The following is a 17,204-nucleotide window of genomic DNA, read 5'->3' as shown; positions in this document are numbered from 1 at the left end:
ATGAAATCACCATATGACTCAATGCAATTATCAGATCACAAAGGCTTTGATTTAAGTAAATAAATATGCATTGTTTGATTCAGAGTGAAGCGCGGCACTGTGTTCAGTTACACATGAGCAGCTCATCGTCCAGTGTTTTCAGCCTCTGTTTTTACAGTAAATGCATGAAAAGTGTTGCTTTAATATGAGTTTGAGTTGCTTTAATATGTGCTAGCATCTTCACAAACTACTCATGAGAAGTGCTTTTTAACGAAAGAGAAGCTTTAAGGGCTTCGAAGATAGGAGTAAAAAATTTTAAAATGAAGAAATCAAGCCATAAATATTAATTTTACAGTTGTAAAATGCAATTATTATTATTATTGTTACATTTTCTTAAATACTTATTCAACAGTGAATTATTGCAAAAGTAATATTTCTAGTATTGTCATTATTAAGTAATGTTTATATTTTAATTTAGTGATAATACTTATTATTATTTTGTATACAGTGAAAGATAAAAGCAACGTTTCTTCATTTGTTTATTTTGTCATTTTATATTATTATTTATTAATAATATTTTTTCTTAAATACTAACATTTTATTTTAAAATGAGTTATATTCTTTTTATTTAGTAATTCTTATATTTTCAAGTAACGATGATACTTGTAATCATAATAACAACAATAAAATAATTTGTCTTAAATGATTAGATATTTATTTTATATTTGTAATATACGTTTTTATATTTAATATTACAATAGGAATATTTATTTTTTTATCTAGTTATTTTTGCATATTATTGAAGTAATAATAATTGTTAATTATTATATCGTTGTTGTTGTTGTTATTTTATAGCCATAATGACTTACATAATCACAAAAATGTATGCAGCCCAATTAACAAGCGCAGATATTTTTTTATATCACAATCACAATTTTTATCATAAAAATCAGAATTTGACCCCTCTCCAAATCATACAGTCCTTCTTTTTGTTTTAAAAGAAGAAAAATCTTTTACTGAGGTCAACATTATTGCAAATTACTGTCTAACTGATTACTGATTCACTTTCAAGTAATCCCACACACACACACACACACACACTCCTGTAACCCTTAGTAACCACACATGAGTGACAGCAGAGTCTCACTTTATCATCTATTCTGGTTTCACATGTTATTTCTCCATCTGGACATTGCATTTTTCTGCAGATATATGACACACAGCGATGCATTTATTCTTTATGCACGCATTAAACTTTATATTGCAGTTTTTAATGGATGTGGGTTTTTCTATAGTTGGTACTGATGCTGGGTATCCCCATGCCTGATATAATATCAAATATAAAATATGTAAATCAAAATCTTAGTAAATATATAAAAATGAATATGCACTAATACTTTTTGTTTTACGTATTTTATTAAATAAAATACACTGTATATGATAAACAAGGATCATATTTCATTTTAATTTTACAATTATTTTATATAATCATATCATGTATAATCATTCTGTGAATTGTCGGAGGTCCATTCCATTGGGTTAGATATTTAAGTTTTATAAAATTTAATTTAAAATAATATTATTATTAATTAAAATACACTTTCATGAAATATTTCAAACAAAAATGTTGGTAAATATATCAAAACGTATGTATTTGCTATGATTTTTATTTTATATATTTTATGAAAGTGAATTTGTATACATTGTATGTATACAAATTCATTTTAATTTATTTAATTGTATGTGATGATCATATTTCACTTTATTAAAAAAAAAAAAAAAAAAAAAAAAATTTTAATATTTAGTCCTTCATAATGAATATCAATTTCAGAAGGTTTATTAACATTTTTTTTAATACACTGCTTAAACTGTCCATAATAATCTTAAAACGGCCAATTATTGATGCATTCGTCTGCCTTTACTCTTACCATTTTTGTCCATATTTCTAATATACTTAAAATATTGACAGACTGAAATTTTGGGCATTACATTCCAGAGTCTACTGACTGCACTTCTGTTTTTGAATTATTTGGGTTAATATATATGCATGCATTTTTTATGCAATTGTTTTTTCGGGTATATTTCTAGCAATAGCCAAAAATACATAATTTGGGTCAAAATTATAGATTTGTCTTTTATGCCAAAAATCATTAGGATTTTAAGATCCTGTTCCATGAAGATATTTTGTACATTTACTACAGTAAATATATCAAAACTTAATTTTTGATTAGTAATATGCATTGCTAAGAATTCATCTGGACAACTTTAAAGATGATTTTATTAATATTTAGATTTTATTTGCACCAGATTTTCAAATAGTTGTATCTCAGACAAATATTGTCAGATCATAACAAACCATGCATCAATGGAAAGCTTTTTTATTCAGCTTTGATATTTTGAAAAATCAACCCTTATGACTGGTTTTGTGGTCAAGGGTCACATATTATCTACTTGGTACAGTCAGCTCCTTAATTATAATAATAAAAACGACTAATTCAGCCTGACTTAAGATGCAGTGCTTGATTCCTGATGATCTTGTTGTGGTTTATTCTGAGATAATGATCGACACTCAGATTTCTCCAGGTTTCTCAGCTCGCGCGTGTGTGTGTGTGTGTGTGTGTGTGTGTGAAGGTCAGGATGAACGCAGAGCTGCTGCGACTCATATCTGATGAATCTGAGGCTTTGAGAGATCCAGGAATAAGAGAAGATGGAGGAGGGAGTTTTATTAGGATGAATGATGAGGTGTCAGATTGTGTCTGCGGAGAAGAGCTGAGAGAGACAATAACACCAATTTCTCAGGATTTTTAAATATACATTTTTAGAAATATTTTATTTTTAAACATGCTCAAAATAATAAGAATCAGAATAATAATAGTAAATTTTAAAGCTATGCAGTTATTTAAATTAAATCAAATTCACCTCTCTGTGCTTATTATTTATATTACTTATATTAGTTATTTGATTTAGTTATATATGCATGTTAATATATTATATAAATATAAATATTTTTAAATTAAGTTTTGAATAAAACAGTTGGAGTACATTTGACAAGAAAATACTGTTTTAGTCTTTCAACCTCAGAATTTCACTTTTAATTAAATGCGTTGCTTTCGGTTTTAGTTGAAAGTTTTCTGTTTTCATTTTAGCTATAGTTTTAGTAATGTAGTTTTAAGCACATCAAGTTGAACTAATTTAAAATGAGCAATGGAGCTGAAATAAAAACTTTAGTTAACCTTTATTTTATTTCAAGTAACTTTTTATAGATTTTATTTATTTTTCAGTTAAATGTAACTATAATACTGCTACTCCCGTTGTAATTATTTGTGAAATTTACTATCAGTTTCTTCAATAATGTCAAAGTTAACCACCCAGCAAACACAGAACGTTCCCATAACGTTCCCGTATGGTGCCCATTTGGTTATTTTTTTGGGAACCAAACAAGAACGTTCTAGGAACATTCCCTGTAGGTTATTTTTAGGTTTAATTTGATAACCTTAGGAGAATGTTCTGGGAACGTTCCCTGTAGGTTATTTTTAGGTTTAATTTGATAACCTTAGGAGAATGTTCTGGGAACGTTCCCTGTAGGTTATTTTTAGGTTTAATTTGATAACCTTAGGAGAATGTTCTGGGAACGTTCCCTGTAGGTTATTTTTAGGTTTAATTTGATAACCTTAGGAGAATGTTCTGGGAACGTTCCCTGTAGGTTATTTTTAGGTTTGATTTGATAACCTTAGGAGAATGTTCTGGGAACGTTCCCTGTAGGTTATTTTTAGGTTTGATTTGATAACCTTAGGAGAATGTTCTGGGAACGTTCCCTGTAGGTTATTTTTAGGTTATATTTGATAACCTTAGGAGAATGTTCTGGGAACGTTCCCTGTAGGTTATTTTTAGGTTATATTTGATAACCTTAGGAGAATGTTCTGGGAACGTTCCCTGTAGGTTATTTTTAGGTTATATTTGATAACCTTAGGAGAATGTTCTGGGAACGTTCCCTGTAGGTTATTTTTAGGTTTAATTTGATAACCTTAGGAGAATGTTCTGGGAACGTTCCCTGTAGGTTATTTTTAGGTTATATTTGATAACCTTAGGAGAATGTTCTGGGAACGTTCCCAGTAGGTTATTTTTAGGTTATATTTGATAACCTTAGGAGAATGTTCTGGGAACGTTCCCTGTAGGTTATTTTTAGGTTTAATTTGATAACCTTAGGAGAATGTTCTGGGAACGTTCCCTGTAGGTTAATTTTAGGTTTAATTTGATAACCTTAGGAGAATGTTCTGGGAACGTTCCCTGTAGGTTAATTTTAGGTTTAATTTGATAACCTTAGGAGAATGTTCTGGGAACGTTCCCTGTAGGTTATTTTTAGGTTATGATTTTAAGGGAACATTCCGAGTAGGTTCCCAGGAACGTTCCCCTAACCTTAAGGGAACGTTCTATTTACATTAAGAAAACTTTCCTGGATAACCAATTGGAAACATTCTGGCAACGTTCTGGGAACTAAAAAACTAATGTTCCCAGAACGTAAAATTGTTAGCTGGGGCATAACCCAAATTTTATTCAGTGTAATATTTAGTAGTGTAGTATTTCTTTTATTATATATAATATTTAATTTGTCCTCCTAAGATGTATGCAAAACAAGAGTTTCAGTTGTATTTTGTAACATGCTTGTCAACGGTGTTTTACTTTGTGTTTGCTCTTTTTCTCTTCTCGGTTCTCCTTCAGTTTGCTCTGAACTCACTGGACTCTTTCTGATCTCCATCTATAAATATAGATTTCCCTTCACACTAGATTTCAGTGTGAGATTGGGACAGTGATTGCTCCATTAATTCTGTTTGAAATGAGATGTCGCCGTCCGTTCTGCTAATTGACTCATCCGTGTCTTCCTCTGATCTCTTTACACTTCTATCAACACAAGCCAAAAACTCTCCAGATGGCTTCAACGCTGAAGTGTGGTTGCTAAAGCATTATTAACTGGTTGAAGGAGTGTTCACTGCTCAGTGTGAGCTTTAGACACCATTAATAACAGTGTGCTGTCTTTAGAATGAGGTTTGCAGCCAAGGTGACACATCTTAATGAAGAACATTTAGAATTATGGGTTTAATAGCATCCAGAGTCATCTTCAGTGTTTCCTTTTCTCTAAATCTTCCTTGTTCTTTCTGTCGTTGTCTCTAAAGGGGCCACTGAGAGCAACAGTCGGGTTGCAGAGGTAAAATCCCATTCATCGTCTCCACTGAGAAATTGATTTTCGGCGAAGCCGTATAAACCTCCCAAGGCTCACCATGAGCTCCGAGGCTCTTAACTCATGATTTATGATTCTCAAGTCAATGCGATTTGCCCTCTTTTAAAGGGATAGTTCACCCAAAAATAAAAATTTGCCATCAGAACAGTAAAGAACATGTTTAGCTGAAACTGCGGTGTTTAGTGATTCATAAAATGCAATGCAATGGCTACCGGTTTTTGAGAATTAAAAAAGTGCCTATTAAGACACACAAAATTAATATGCATGGCTCCTGACGATAAATATTGAAACGATCGATCTTTGCAAGAACCTCAACATTATAACCTGTAATCCAGAACCTCATTTCATTATTAACCATTCATTTTTCAGTGTATACGCAATTATATTATATTTATATTTATTATATTATTAAACACCCAACAGTGATGTGAAATGTGGACGTTTTGCATGTCTAAAGCATATAAAGTAAATAAATTAGTCTTCATCAGCTACCCTTTTTACATAAACAATGAGAAACCATGAAAATGTTCATTATGTCCCTTCATACAAGCGTTCGGTTCATACATCAGCAGCTCTTCGGTCCGAGTCACACTCTCCTGATTGATTCGTTCATATTGAATCAGATATGCTGCTGTTTCGGCTCGTTTGGAGTCGTAGTGACTGTCAGGCGTCTAAAAGTGAGTTTTGATTGAGGTACTTGCTGATCTGTGCTGTTTCAGACACTACTTCAGTCCAAGAATCAGTACAAAGGAGTGATTTGTTCATTCGTTCGTTGCACGTAGCTCTTAGATTAAAATGTTGTGAATGATGTTCGGTTTATTGCACAGACTGATTTTTTCCTTTCATAAGACCTTAATATATTGTCAGGAGCCATGGGGAATAATTTTGTGCTGCCTGTATGTGCTTTTTTGACTCTCAAACTGACGGTAGCCATTGACTTGCATTTAATGAATCACCAGTGACCAAAGTTTCAGCTAAAAATATTCTTTACTGTTTTACTGCAGAAAGAAGTCACCTACTTGGCTTGAAGGTGATTAAATTAACAGAAATGTTTCATTTTTGGGTGAACAACTATCCCTTTAACTGTTTTTTTTTAGTTTTTTGTTTTTTTATCTGTGTGTTATCAGATAAACTCAGACAGTCATTTGCGGAGGGTTTTCGTCACATTAAATCCTTGTGCTCTCGCTTATCTGTAGAGATGAAGGACAGATGAAGATCTCTCTATATATATAGACACGGTGAGAAAGGTAAAGGGCAGGTCGGAGAAAGAAGGATGGATAGAAACCAGCCGGAGAGGTTAGTAGACCATGCGAAGATTGTAGTGACCATCACCATGTGACTTTGACCTTCTGTCTCAAGAATACAAGCGTTTTGAGTCATTTTTGGCAATGCAAATGTGCTCTTTTGATGTAAGCGTGCTCGATCTGTCTTGAATAATTGCTCTTTCATATGCATTTTCTGTCACTGTTATAGTATGTGTTGCTTTTTATTCTCTCTCTGTGATTTTACGTGCTGCGGTTCTGCGATGAGTGCTTTAAATCCAGTTGCATGATTAGTGGCACCTTGTAAAGCGCGGTCAGTGAATGCTGCAGATGGCGGCTGTTAACAGCACTGCAGCAGAAAGCCTGTCAATCAATAGCAGTGCATCTGCTGGACTCCACCCGCACCATCAGCCTTCAAAACATTACTAACATTACCATTCAGGAAACTCCTTTCATCAGGCTACACTGCAAAAAAAAAAAAAAAAATTTATCGGATTTTCTTTTGTCTTGTTTTCCAGTATAAATATCTAACAGTCAAGAGAAAGAGAAAGACTTTACAATATTAATTTTTCTTCTGCAAAAATCTAAATGAAGTGAGTTTTTGCATAAAACAAGAGCACATATTTGTCAGTGGGGTCAGAATCAGAAATCATTTTAATTCAAAGGAAAACCATGTTTTTTATTTTCTTTATTGACAAATAATAGTTGTATTATTATTATTATTAATTATTTTTTTATTCTTTAATTCTATAACAACCCTTATCTGTCTTGATTATTTGATCAGAACATCAAATGTTGCAAAAAATAATGCAGAATTGATTAAAAAAAAAGTTTTTTTAATGTTTTTGAAAATCTCGTCTGCTCACCAATGCTGCATTTAATCTGCACCAATGCTGCATTTATCAAAAATGCATTAAAAATTGGCAAATAATATTAGAATTTAAAATAACTGTTGTTTATGTGAATATCTGTTAAACTGTAATTTATTTCTGTGATCAAATCTGTATTTTCAGCATCATTCCTCCAATCTTCAGTGTCACATGATCTTCAGAAATCAGTATAATATGACGATTTACTGCTCAAGAAACATTTCTGATTTTTATCAATATTCAAAACAGTTGTGCTTCTGAATATTTGTGTAAACCATGATTTCAGGATTCTTTGATGAATGGAAAACATTTAATGCAGAATAGAAGTATTAATTTCATTTCAAATCTAGGGTGATGATTAGACGCCATTCATTGAACTAATATTTTTAATTGCTTTTTGTAATAGCAGGCACTATATAGTGCACACTAGGCAGTGAGCAGTGCTCTAGTATTGCACTGTAACCGTGATCTCCAGAAAATTGAGTCTTGAGCTATTCTCTTATGAATATATCTCCTGAATAACACGTTTATGAAGACCCATATTAAAGTCCTGAAGAGTGCAATCTGATCATATGCTTCAGATGGAAGATCCAGACGGATTAAATTACCCAGCGTCCCCTCTGACCAGCTTCCCGAAAATGCTTTCAGCAGGATTTGAGCGATCAGGTTATCCTGGATTAGAGCCGACTAGATCTGATTAAAGGATCAGAGGACATTTACTATGGATTACCAGAGCTGATTATCACACACATGTAGTGTGCATATACAATGCAAATAACATCTGAACACATCAAAACGCAGCCTGGAGCGGCAAAACATCTTTGTTTCGGTTTTTGAACGTGTAGACCTTTTGCATTATTTAGAATTAGCAGTTTTTGCCAAATTCTGCAGCGTTTGTGCTTCAGATGTGGATGTTTTCTCAAATCATGTGTCTTGTGCAACAACGCCACTAACATTTTCTTTAGAAAGTATTTGTAAAAAAAAATGTTTTATATTTGCCCCTTCATAAGATTTTTTTTATTCAGGCTTTTAAATTATGAAAAATGTAAACAAATCCACGGTGATCTTATGAAACGAGCATCTCTCTGCCTAATGGGATTTTGCTGCTTATGTTGTATATCTCTCTCTCACACACACACACACACACACACACACACACAAATATGTGACTCACATGAAAAATCATGATAACTCTATATATGACTTTAATCCTTTCTCTGACATCATTACTTTCCGTATATGAGTGCATCTCACAAAAACATATTAAAAAAAATTAAAATTATATATACATATATACAGTACAGACCAAAAGTTTGGACACACCTTCTCATTCAAAGAGTTTTCTTTATTTTCATGACTGTGAAAATTGTAGATTCACACTGAAGGCATCAAAACTATGAATTAACATGCGTGGAATTATATATGGAATTATATACATAACAAAAAAGTGTGAAACAACTGAAAATATGTCATATTGTAGGTTCTTCAAAGTAGCCACCTTTTGCTTTGATTACTGCTTTGCACACTCTTGGCATTCTCTTGATGAGCTTCAAGAGGTAGTCACCTGAAATGGTCTTCCAACAGTCTTGAAGGAGTTCCCCGAGAGATGCTTAGCACTTGTTGGCCCTTTTGCCTTCTGTCTGCGGTCCAGCTCACCCCTAAACCACCCCTAGAACCAAGCCATGCTGGTTCAGTATGCCTTCAATTTTGAATAAATCCCCAACAGTGTCACCAGCAAAGCACCCCCACACCATCACACCTCCTCCTCTATGCTTCACGGTGGGAACCAGGCATGTAGAGTCCATCCGTTCTTCTTTTCTGTGTCGCACAAAGACATGGTGGTTGGAACCAAAGATCTCAAATTTGGACTCAAAGCACAGATTTCCACTGGTCTAATGTCCATTCCTTGTGTTCTTTAGCCCAAACAAGTTTTTTCGGCTTGTTACCTTTCTTTAGCAGTGGTTTCCTAGCAGATATTCTACATGAAGGCCTGATTCACACGGTTTCCTCTTAACAGTTGTTCTAGAGATGTGTCTGCTGCTAGAACTCTGTGTGCCATTGACCTGGTCTCTAATCTGAGCTGCGGTTAACTTGCGATGTCTGAGGCTGATGACTCGGATGAACTTATCCTCCGCAGCAGAGGTGACTCTTGGTCTTCCTTTCCTGGGGCGGTCCGCATGTGAGCCAGTTTCTTTGTAGCGCTTGATGGTTTTTGTGACTGCACTTGGAGACACAAGTTTTTTCAGTTTTCCAATTTTTCGACTGACTGACCTTCATTTCTTAAAGTAATGATGGCCACTCGTTTTCCTGTACTTAGCTGCTTTTTTCTTGCCATAATACAAATTATTCAGAAGGACTATCAGCTGTGTATGCACCTGACTTCTGCACAACACAACTGATGGTCCCAACCCCATTTATAAGGCAAGAAATCACACTTATTAAACCTGACAGGGCACACCTGTGAAGTGAAGACCATTTCAGGTGACTACCTCTTGAAGCTCATCAAGAGAATGCCAAGAGTGTGCAAAGCAGTAATCAAAGCAAAAGGTGGCTACTTTGAAGAACCTACAATATGACATATTTTCAGTTGTTTCACACTTTTTTGTTATGTATATAATTCCACATGTGTTAATTCATAGTTTTGATGCCTTCAGTGTGAATCTACATATATATATATATATATATATATATATATATGTGTGTGTGTGTATGTATATTTTATTTTGCATAAAGTTACATTGAGTTTTTAAAAAGATTGTGACTATTTTTATAGTATTTTATTATTTTAATTTTTTATATTATTTTTGTGACAGTAAAAATGTAATATATTTTTTAAAAGAACGTTGTATTTATTTAGAGAAAATGTGCTTGTTTGTATATTTATACATAATTATTTTTACAGATTTTTTTAATTTCATTAAAATGATTTTCATTAGATTCTCTCTCAGTCCTGTAATATATATTTCTATTTATATATCTTTATTTTCTTTTGCTTTACAGTAGCAATCCAACAATTTTATAAAATAAATATAGATAAAATATATAAAAAATATATACTGGCTTTGTTTTCTTTTAGCAAGAAATGTATTTTCCCCCCTTTGAATTTGTGCTGAAATACACCTAAACAAACTAATCAAGGTCTTCAGGATTATTTAGGCTGCAGACAAGTGAGCGTAAAGCATGTTTCTGTATGTTTATGTGTTGTTAGGTTGGAATGGGTGGAAATCATCGAGCCGCGCACCCGGGAGCGCATGTACGCCAACCTGCTGACGGGCGAGTGTGTTTGGGATGCCCCGGCGGGTGTACAGATCAAGCGCAGCGGACAGGATCAGTGGTGGGAGCTTTTCGACTCCAAAACGTCCCGATTCTACTACTATAATGCTTCGACCCAGCACACCGTCTGGCACCGCCCACACAGCTGTGACATCATCCCCCTCGCCAAACTACAAACCCTCAAGCAAAACACCAACACAGCTCCGCCCACCACCGCCACAACTAGTGCCTCCGCCGACAACAGCCCCGCCCACAGCGCCGTCAGCACCACATCATCACAGGAGCAGGAGGAAAAGACATCCACCGCCGAGGAGGGAGACAGGTGAGCACATCCCAGATCTGAAAATCTACTCACCCTCAGGCCATCCCAGATTTAGATGAGTTTGTTTCTTCATCAGATTTGGAGAAATGTAGCATTGCATGCTTAATTTCTGGCAGTATTGTTGGCTTGATTGCACAGACACTATTGAAAAAGAGCTGTGCTGAATTCACCAGGACTCTTATTTTGAAATGTCTTTGCTGGCTCTTCATTAAAAAAAAAGTAACATTGTCATACTTCATCAGCAGTCGATCATACGTGATTTATTATCCTAAAAATGTGAGGAATTAATTAAATGCATTCAATGTAGCATTGCATCACTTGCTGACTGCAAGTGAATGGGTGCCGTCAGAATTAGAGTCCAAACAGCTGATAAAAACATCACAATAATCCACAGCATTCCAGTCCATCAGTTAACATCTGGAGAAGACAAAAGCTGAAACAAATACATTGACATTTTTAGCTAACTATGAGTCCATAATCTATAATAACACTTATGGCCTGAATCAGGAGAGTAATCTGCACAGATCAAGCACTGTTTACAAGCCAAAACAGTTTTTTCTGCATTTTTTCCATGTCGCATTTCCCATGCTTAGTTAAGAGATGCTTAATTTCTGGCAATATTGTTGGCTTGATTGCACAGACACTATTGAAAGAGAGCTGTCCTGAATTCACCGGGACTCTTATTTTGAAATGTCTTTGTCGGCTCTTCATTCCATTTTTTTTAACATGGTCATAATTCATCAGCAGTCGATCATAAGTAATTTATTAGGCTAAAAATGTGAGGAATTAATTAACTGCATGTATTTAATGAGATTTTAGAAATATAATAATCATGTTAGGCCGTATCACAATTGCTGCTTTTTTTCCCATCCCTAAATTTACGACCTCTACATTTGTTATAGCATTTACAGCTTTTTAATGACCCACAAAAAAATGCACACACATCAATGCCCTGACATGGAAAACATCCCAGAATCCCCTTTGATTTCACTCTGAGACCCAGACGACACTGTTGGAAGTCAGATTTCATTTAGTTGGACCGTCTGAGCCAGCGTCCCCATCCAAAAGTACATCCCTTATAGTCGGTCTTCAGACGCTCTTTAAGAGAGACAGCTCTTGTTTTTATTTCTTTCATTAGATCATTGCTGTAAGTGGTTTTGAAAGATCGACTGGACCAGAAATAAACAGCTTTGTGTTGAGACTTCAATATAAGTGCAAGCTACAATACTATGCATGCTATTTTTGAAGTGTATATATGTATTCTCTGTGCAATATGTGGATTTTCTGTATGCAGAGTGCAACAGTCAATGCAATATTTTTTTTACAACATTATAACCTGAAATCCAATTTTTTGCTCATCATTTTTGTCTTGTTTTCCAGTACAAATATCTAAACATTCCTAAATCAGGGTACATTTACTTGAAAAGCAAAATGACGTTAAGATGTCTTGTTTTCTAAAAAATATTCCTCTTGAATTAAGTTTATTTTTCTTGATTAAGAAATTCTTATTATTGTTTTAACTGAATGGGGTTTTCAGTCTGTTGCACTCTATGTGATGCATACAGAAAATCAAAATGATGTATATACATAAATATTCTATACTGCAAAAATTGCATGCATAGTATTTTAGTGTGTAATTTTGTTCCTAGAGAAGTATTAGCCATAAGAGTATAACCTTTCCAGACAAACCTACCATTAGCTCTGAAGTTAGAAAATGATGCAGGATGCCTCCATTAAAGAGTGAGTCTGCATTTAATTGCTGAAATCCTTCCGGAAACCTGAGAGAAGTGGGCGGTCGAAGACATGTGCATGGTTTAAGTTGGATGGCTTGCTGCTTAATTGTGAAAGACTATACAAATTTGCGTGTGCATTAAAAAAAGAATGGAAGAAAAGATAAGATTGAAGAACACAGGCATATAACGCTTCAAGCTGTTTTTTTTTTAGATTTAATATTCCAACAATGTTACACTTAAATAGTTTTAACCCATGAGGAACGCAGGGGACTATGAAGGAAGGGTCGTGAAATGATTTCGTGTGACAGAGGAGGAGGGAATGTGTAAATTGATTTGAAGGTCGGATATGAATGAATAATTAATATCCAGCGGAAAACACTGCTCACTTTGTAGTGGGTCTCTTGCTCGAGAGAGAGACGGAGTGAAAGATAAGTTTCTTGTGTTTGGAGTTTTAATCCAGCTACTAAAGAAGCGAACACACACACACACACACACACACACACGGCTGTGTAATCCAGTCTGGTCGGCCCGTGGTGGCCAAGTACTGAATTGATTTGACACACTTCTTTCTCGATCGCTCGGAGGCCTTTTTTGTCTGCTTTAAACTCACAGACCTCTTAGATTTAGATCTTTAAAAAATTGCCCTTGAAAGGCTTGAAGGCTTTTTAGTGGTCATACATCACTAGTATTATTGCTATAGTTATTAGAGATTTGAACAAACCCAACATTTTCCTAAAAAGACTCATCTTATGTCACACAGTGACACTTTTTATCATGCAGTCAATTCCTAATGGATAAAACCCCACTTAGTCCTTTTTCCCCCCATTGAATATCGCTGTACTTGGAAATTCATCACATTTAAGAAGTAAAGTGGTTTTTCTGATCCTTTCAGAACAAGACATTTTAACATCTTAGTTGTAATAAACTGACATTTTGCACTGGAAAATGAGTTTGGAGATCTGAAGGTTAAGATGTGTCTACAGTGTTATTTTCATTTATTTTTTCATTTAATTACATTTTTTTTTTAAATAATGGATTAGATTTTTTATTTTACTTGATGTGGCCCTTTTGATAAATAGTAAAGAAAATCTGATTATTAAATCTTGTTTTCTCATTTAATAATACAATTTTATTATCTATTTTATGTGTAATAAATGGGCAATATCTTATTGTAAAACAAAACAAGAGGTGCTTTTTTTCCTTAATAAGTGTTTGTATTTTAATTTACCTTTATTTTCTTTATCTGATTTTACTTTTCATGATGTCCCTTTAATAAATATATTTATATACTTTTTATAATAATAATAATTCTAAATAACCATATATTAAAGGAAAATGAAAAATTCCCACCATAAAGTTAAAATAAAATAATAATATTGGAAAAATAATAACTAAAAAAGATAAAATAAAAATCTATTTTATTTTACTTTTCAATGTAGTTAGTAAAAAAAAAGTTATGTCTTATATTATCTTGTTTAGGTTCAGATGGGGCACAGGCACCAGAGAGAGGATGCTCATCAAGGTTTCGGATCGGGAACCCAGTTTTCTGACACAGGGAAACGGATACTCCAGTTCTTCCCCACGCTCCAGACGCTCGTCCAACAATGCTCCTCCTAACCCTGAAGCCACGCCCCTTTCCCTGCCCGACCGCCCCGCATCGCAGTCTCCGTTCCTGAAGAAGGCGGAGTTGGGCGGCACTCAGCGCCACTGTTCGGGCGATTCCCAGCCATCGTCCCCCCGCTTCGCTTACGAGCCTCCTTTGTACGAGGAACCGCCCTCGGAATACAAGTCCCCGCCTATTTATGAGGAACCGCCCACTGACATGCACTGCGACCAGGCCTTTTTTGGCTCTGACAGGTCTCCGTCACGTCTTTACCACTCCCCCAAGCAAAGCCCATCTCCTTACGGTCAACTTGTGTTGACGAGACAGCGGAGCTCCACCCCCGAAACGATGCCCAATCAGGGCGATCGAGACTATAGCTCAAGTGGGCGGGACTACAGCTCCAGTGGGCGGGATTATAGCTCGGGAATGAGGGACTACAGCTCTAGTGGGCGGGATTACAATTCTAGTGGGCGGGAGTATAGCGCAGCTGGGCGGGAATATGTAAAGCAGCTAGTTTATGTCGAGCAGTCTGGCTCCTCCCCTCGATTTAGGACGACAGAGCGTCTGCTGAACTACGGGACGACCAGTTCAAATAGCCTTTCAGCCGGATTTTCTTACGGTGGCTCCTTTACGTTACAACACAGTAACGACCTCAACGGTGGCAACCGGAAACGTAAGAACCGGAAGCCGTCTTTGCCGGGAGGAGAGGGTGATGGCATGGGGTCTGGACTCGGGGCCATGATCACTCAAGCCCGGTTGGCATGGGAGGCTCAGCAGATGTTACATCAGCGAGGGGGCGTGTCTTCCGACCAGGGAGCGAAAGACGGGTATGAGAGCGACGGGGCAATGCCCCTGCCATTGCCTGGTCCAGTGGTGCGAGCGTTCAGCGAAGACGAAGCCCTTGCGCAACAGGACAGCCACTGGAAACGTGCCACCCTGGACCGACTGGCATTTCCTCAGACGCTGCTAGAAAAGAGTTTGTCAGTGCAAACCAACCTGGCATCACCTGAACCTTACCTTCATCCCTCGCAGGTAATGCACAGGAACAAGCACAATGCATCAAAAACTCAAAACATTGCCTAGATTTCCAAATTTATGATACTGCAGCAAGCACGTCAAGCATCACCTTCACAATTAGTTATACTTTGGCTTAATCCTCTGGCTTTCTAACCTCTGGTATTAGACTTTTGCATGTGTCGTCCTGTAGCATTAGTGCTCCAGATAGCTGTATTGTTACTCCAGTAAGTGATCAAATGCACCATTTTTACTTTCTGGACCATAAAACAAATGCAAGATCCCACCAGACATGCATTGACATGAGAACTGTGAACATGTGAATGTGTTAATGAAATATGAACTTTAAAAGTTTTAGCTCAAAGGGATTCCACTGAAAAACCGTTAAGAATCGCTGTTTTGATAAAATGGTGATTTGGGTGGAATAGAATAATCTGAATGTGAGATACAGAGGATGCACTACAGGAGCTCAGGTTTGGGTTGTTTTCCTCACTTATGCAAATTTTTCTCTGAGCCTTGAGGGAAAGCAAAGACCCCAGTAACTGTGGCTTTATTATACATTATACGCACTTCACTGTTTAATTAACAGCAATGAACTCAAATCATGTTTTCTGGTTATGTATTATGATGTCAGTGCTCTGTTTTTGCAGTTTTCAGTTGCGTAATAGAAAGTTTGTTGGACATATTGGCACTGAGGTGAATGAGCTGATCCTCTGAAGAGCTGAACTCTGAGCTCTTTCAGCCCAATATAATGAGTCCAGAATCAGGCCTGAACCGCTGCTTAAATGCTGCCATTGAGGTTAATTGGGACGGCTGACCATCAGACACTTGTTACCCAACCAGTCATTTCTTTGTTCTGGAGATATCGGGCTGAGCTGATCTCGCAGGCTAAATGCTGTGAGTGTTCCTTCGAGGGATTCTTAGGTTCTGCTCTATTTGCGAATAATAATGGAGACAGACAGGAAACGCTGTAAGACAAACAGTCACCTTCGAAATTAATGATGATTCCCAAATATATACATGCAGCTCAGACAATAATCTCAAAACCTCCCAGAGCACCCTAGCAACTACATAACAACAGTCTAAAAATGAGTCAGAGCAGCCTAGCATCTACATAACAACAGTCTTAAAATGAGTCAGAGCAGCCTAGCAACTGTATAACAACAGTCTAAAAATGAATCGGAGCAGCCTAGCATCTACATAACAACAGTCTTAAAATGAGTCAGAGCAGCCTAGCAACTGCATAACAACAGTCCTAAAAACCCACATGAACACCCTAGCAACTGCATAGCAATAATCTAAAAAACAGCCTAGCAACTATGTGGAAATGCTCTTAAAAACTGGACAGTACGTCCTAGCAACTGCATAGCAACACTCTTAAAAATCGGCCAGTACACCCTAGCAACTGCATAGCAATGCTTTTAAAAACCTCCCCGTACACCCTAGCAACTGCATAGCAACATTCTCAAAAACAGCCTAGCCACTACATAGCAATGCTCTTAAAAACCAGCCAAGACAGCCTAGCAACTGCATAGCACCACTCTTAAAAATCGGCCAGTACACCCTAGCAACTGCATAGCAACACTCCTACAAACACCCTTGCAACAGTCTAAAAAACAGCCTAGCAACTGTGTAGCAACGCTCTTTTAAAAACTGGACAGTACACCCTAGCAACTTCATAGCAACAATCAAGAAACCGTCCAGAACAGTCTAGCAACTGCATAGCAACACTCTTTAAAACGTCCAGAATGCCCTAGCCTAGCAACTGCAGGTGCGGACTCTTCAGGGTGGTTTTTGTCTCTGTGCTCTGGATTTGCAGTGTTTTCTGAGAGGTTTTAGGCTGTTTCAGTGTGTTTGTCCAGCAGATCACACACACACACACACACACTCACACACACGCCCTGCCGATCCAC

The 17,204-nt window shown here is 36.3% G+C and overlaps 1 protein-coding gene across 1 annotated transcript in view; it reads left to right on the top strand.

Moving 5' to 3' along the window:
• LOC132092070 (rho GTPase-activating protein 39-like) overlaps positions 1-17,204 on the top strand; it is a 45,485-nt gene that overhangs the window by 11,897 nt on the left and 16,384 nt on the right. The window contains exons 2-3 of the mRNA XM_059498139.1: positions 10,555-10,941; positions 14,154-15,309. Of these exons, the coding sequence (XP_059354122.1) occupies positions 10,555-10,941; positions 14,154-15,309 (1,543 nt within the window). The remainder of the gene's footprint in view (positions 1-10,554; positions 10,942-14,153; positions 15,310-17,204) is intronic.

The sequence above is a fragment of the Carassius carassius genome, chromosome 18 (assembly GCF_963082965.1).
Source record: "Carassius carassius chromosome 18, fCarCar2.1, whole genome shotgun sequence".
Taxonomy (NCBI): Eukaryota; Metazoa; Chordata; class Actinopteri; order Cypriniformes; family Cyprinidae; genus Carassius; species Carassius carassius.
Note: the sequence above shows the minus strand (reverse complement) of the source record. Positions and strands in the feature narration are given on the sequence as shown.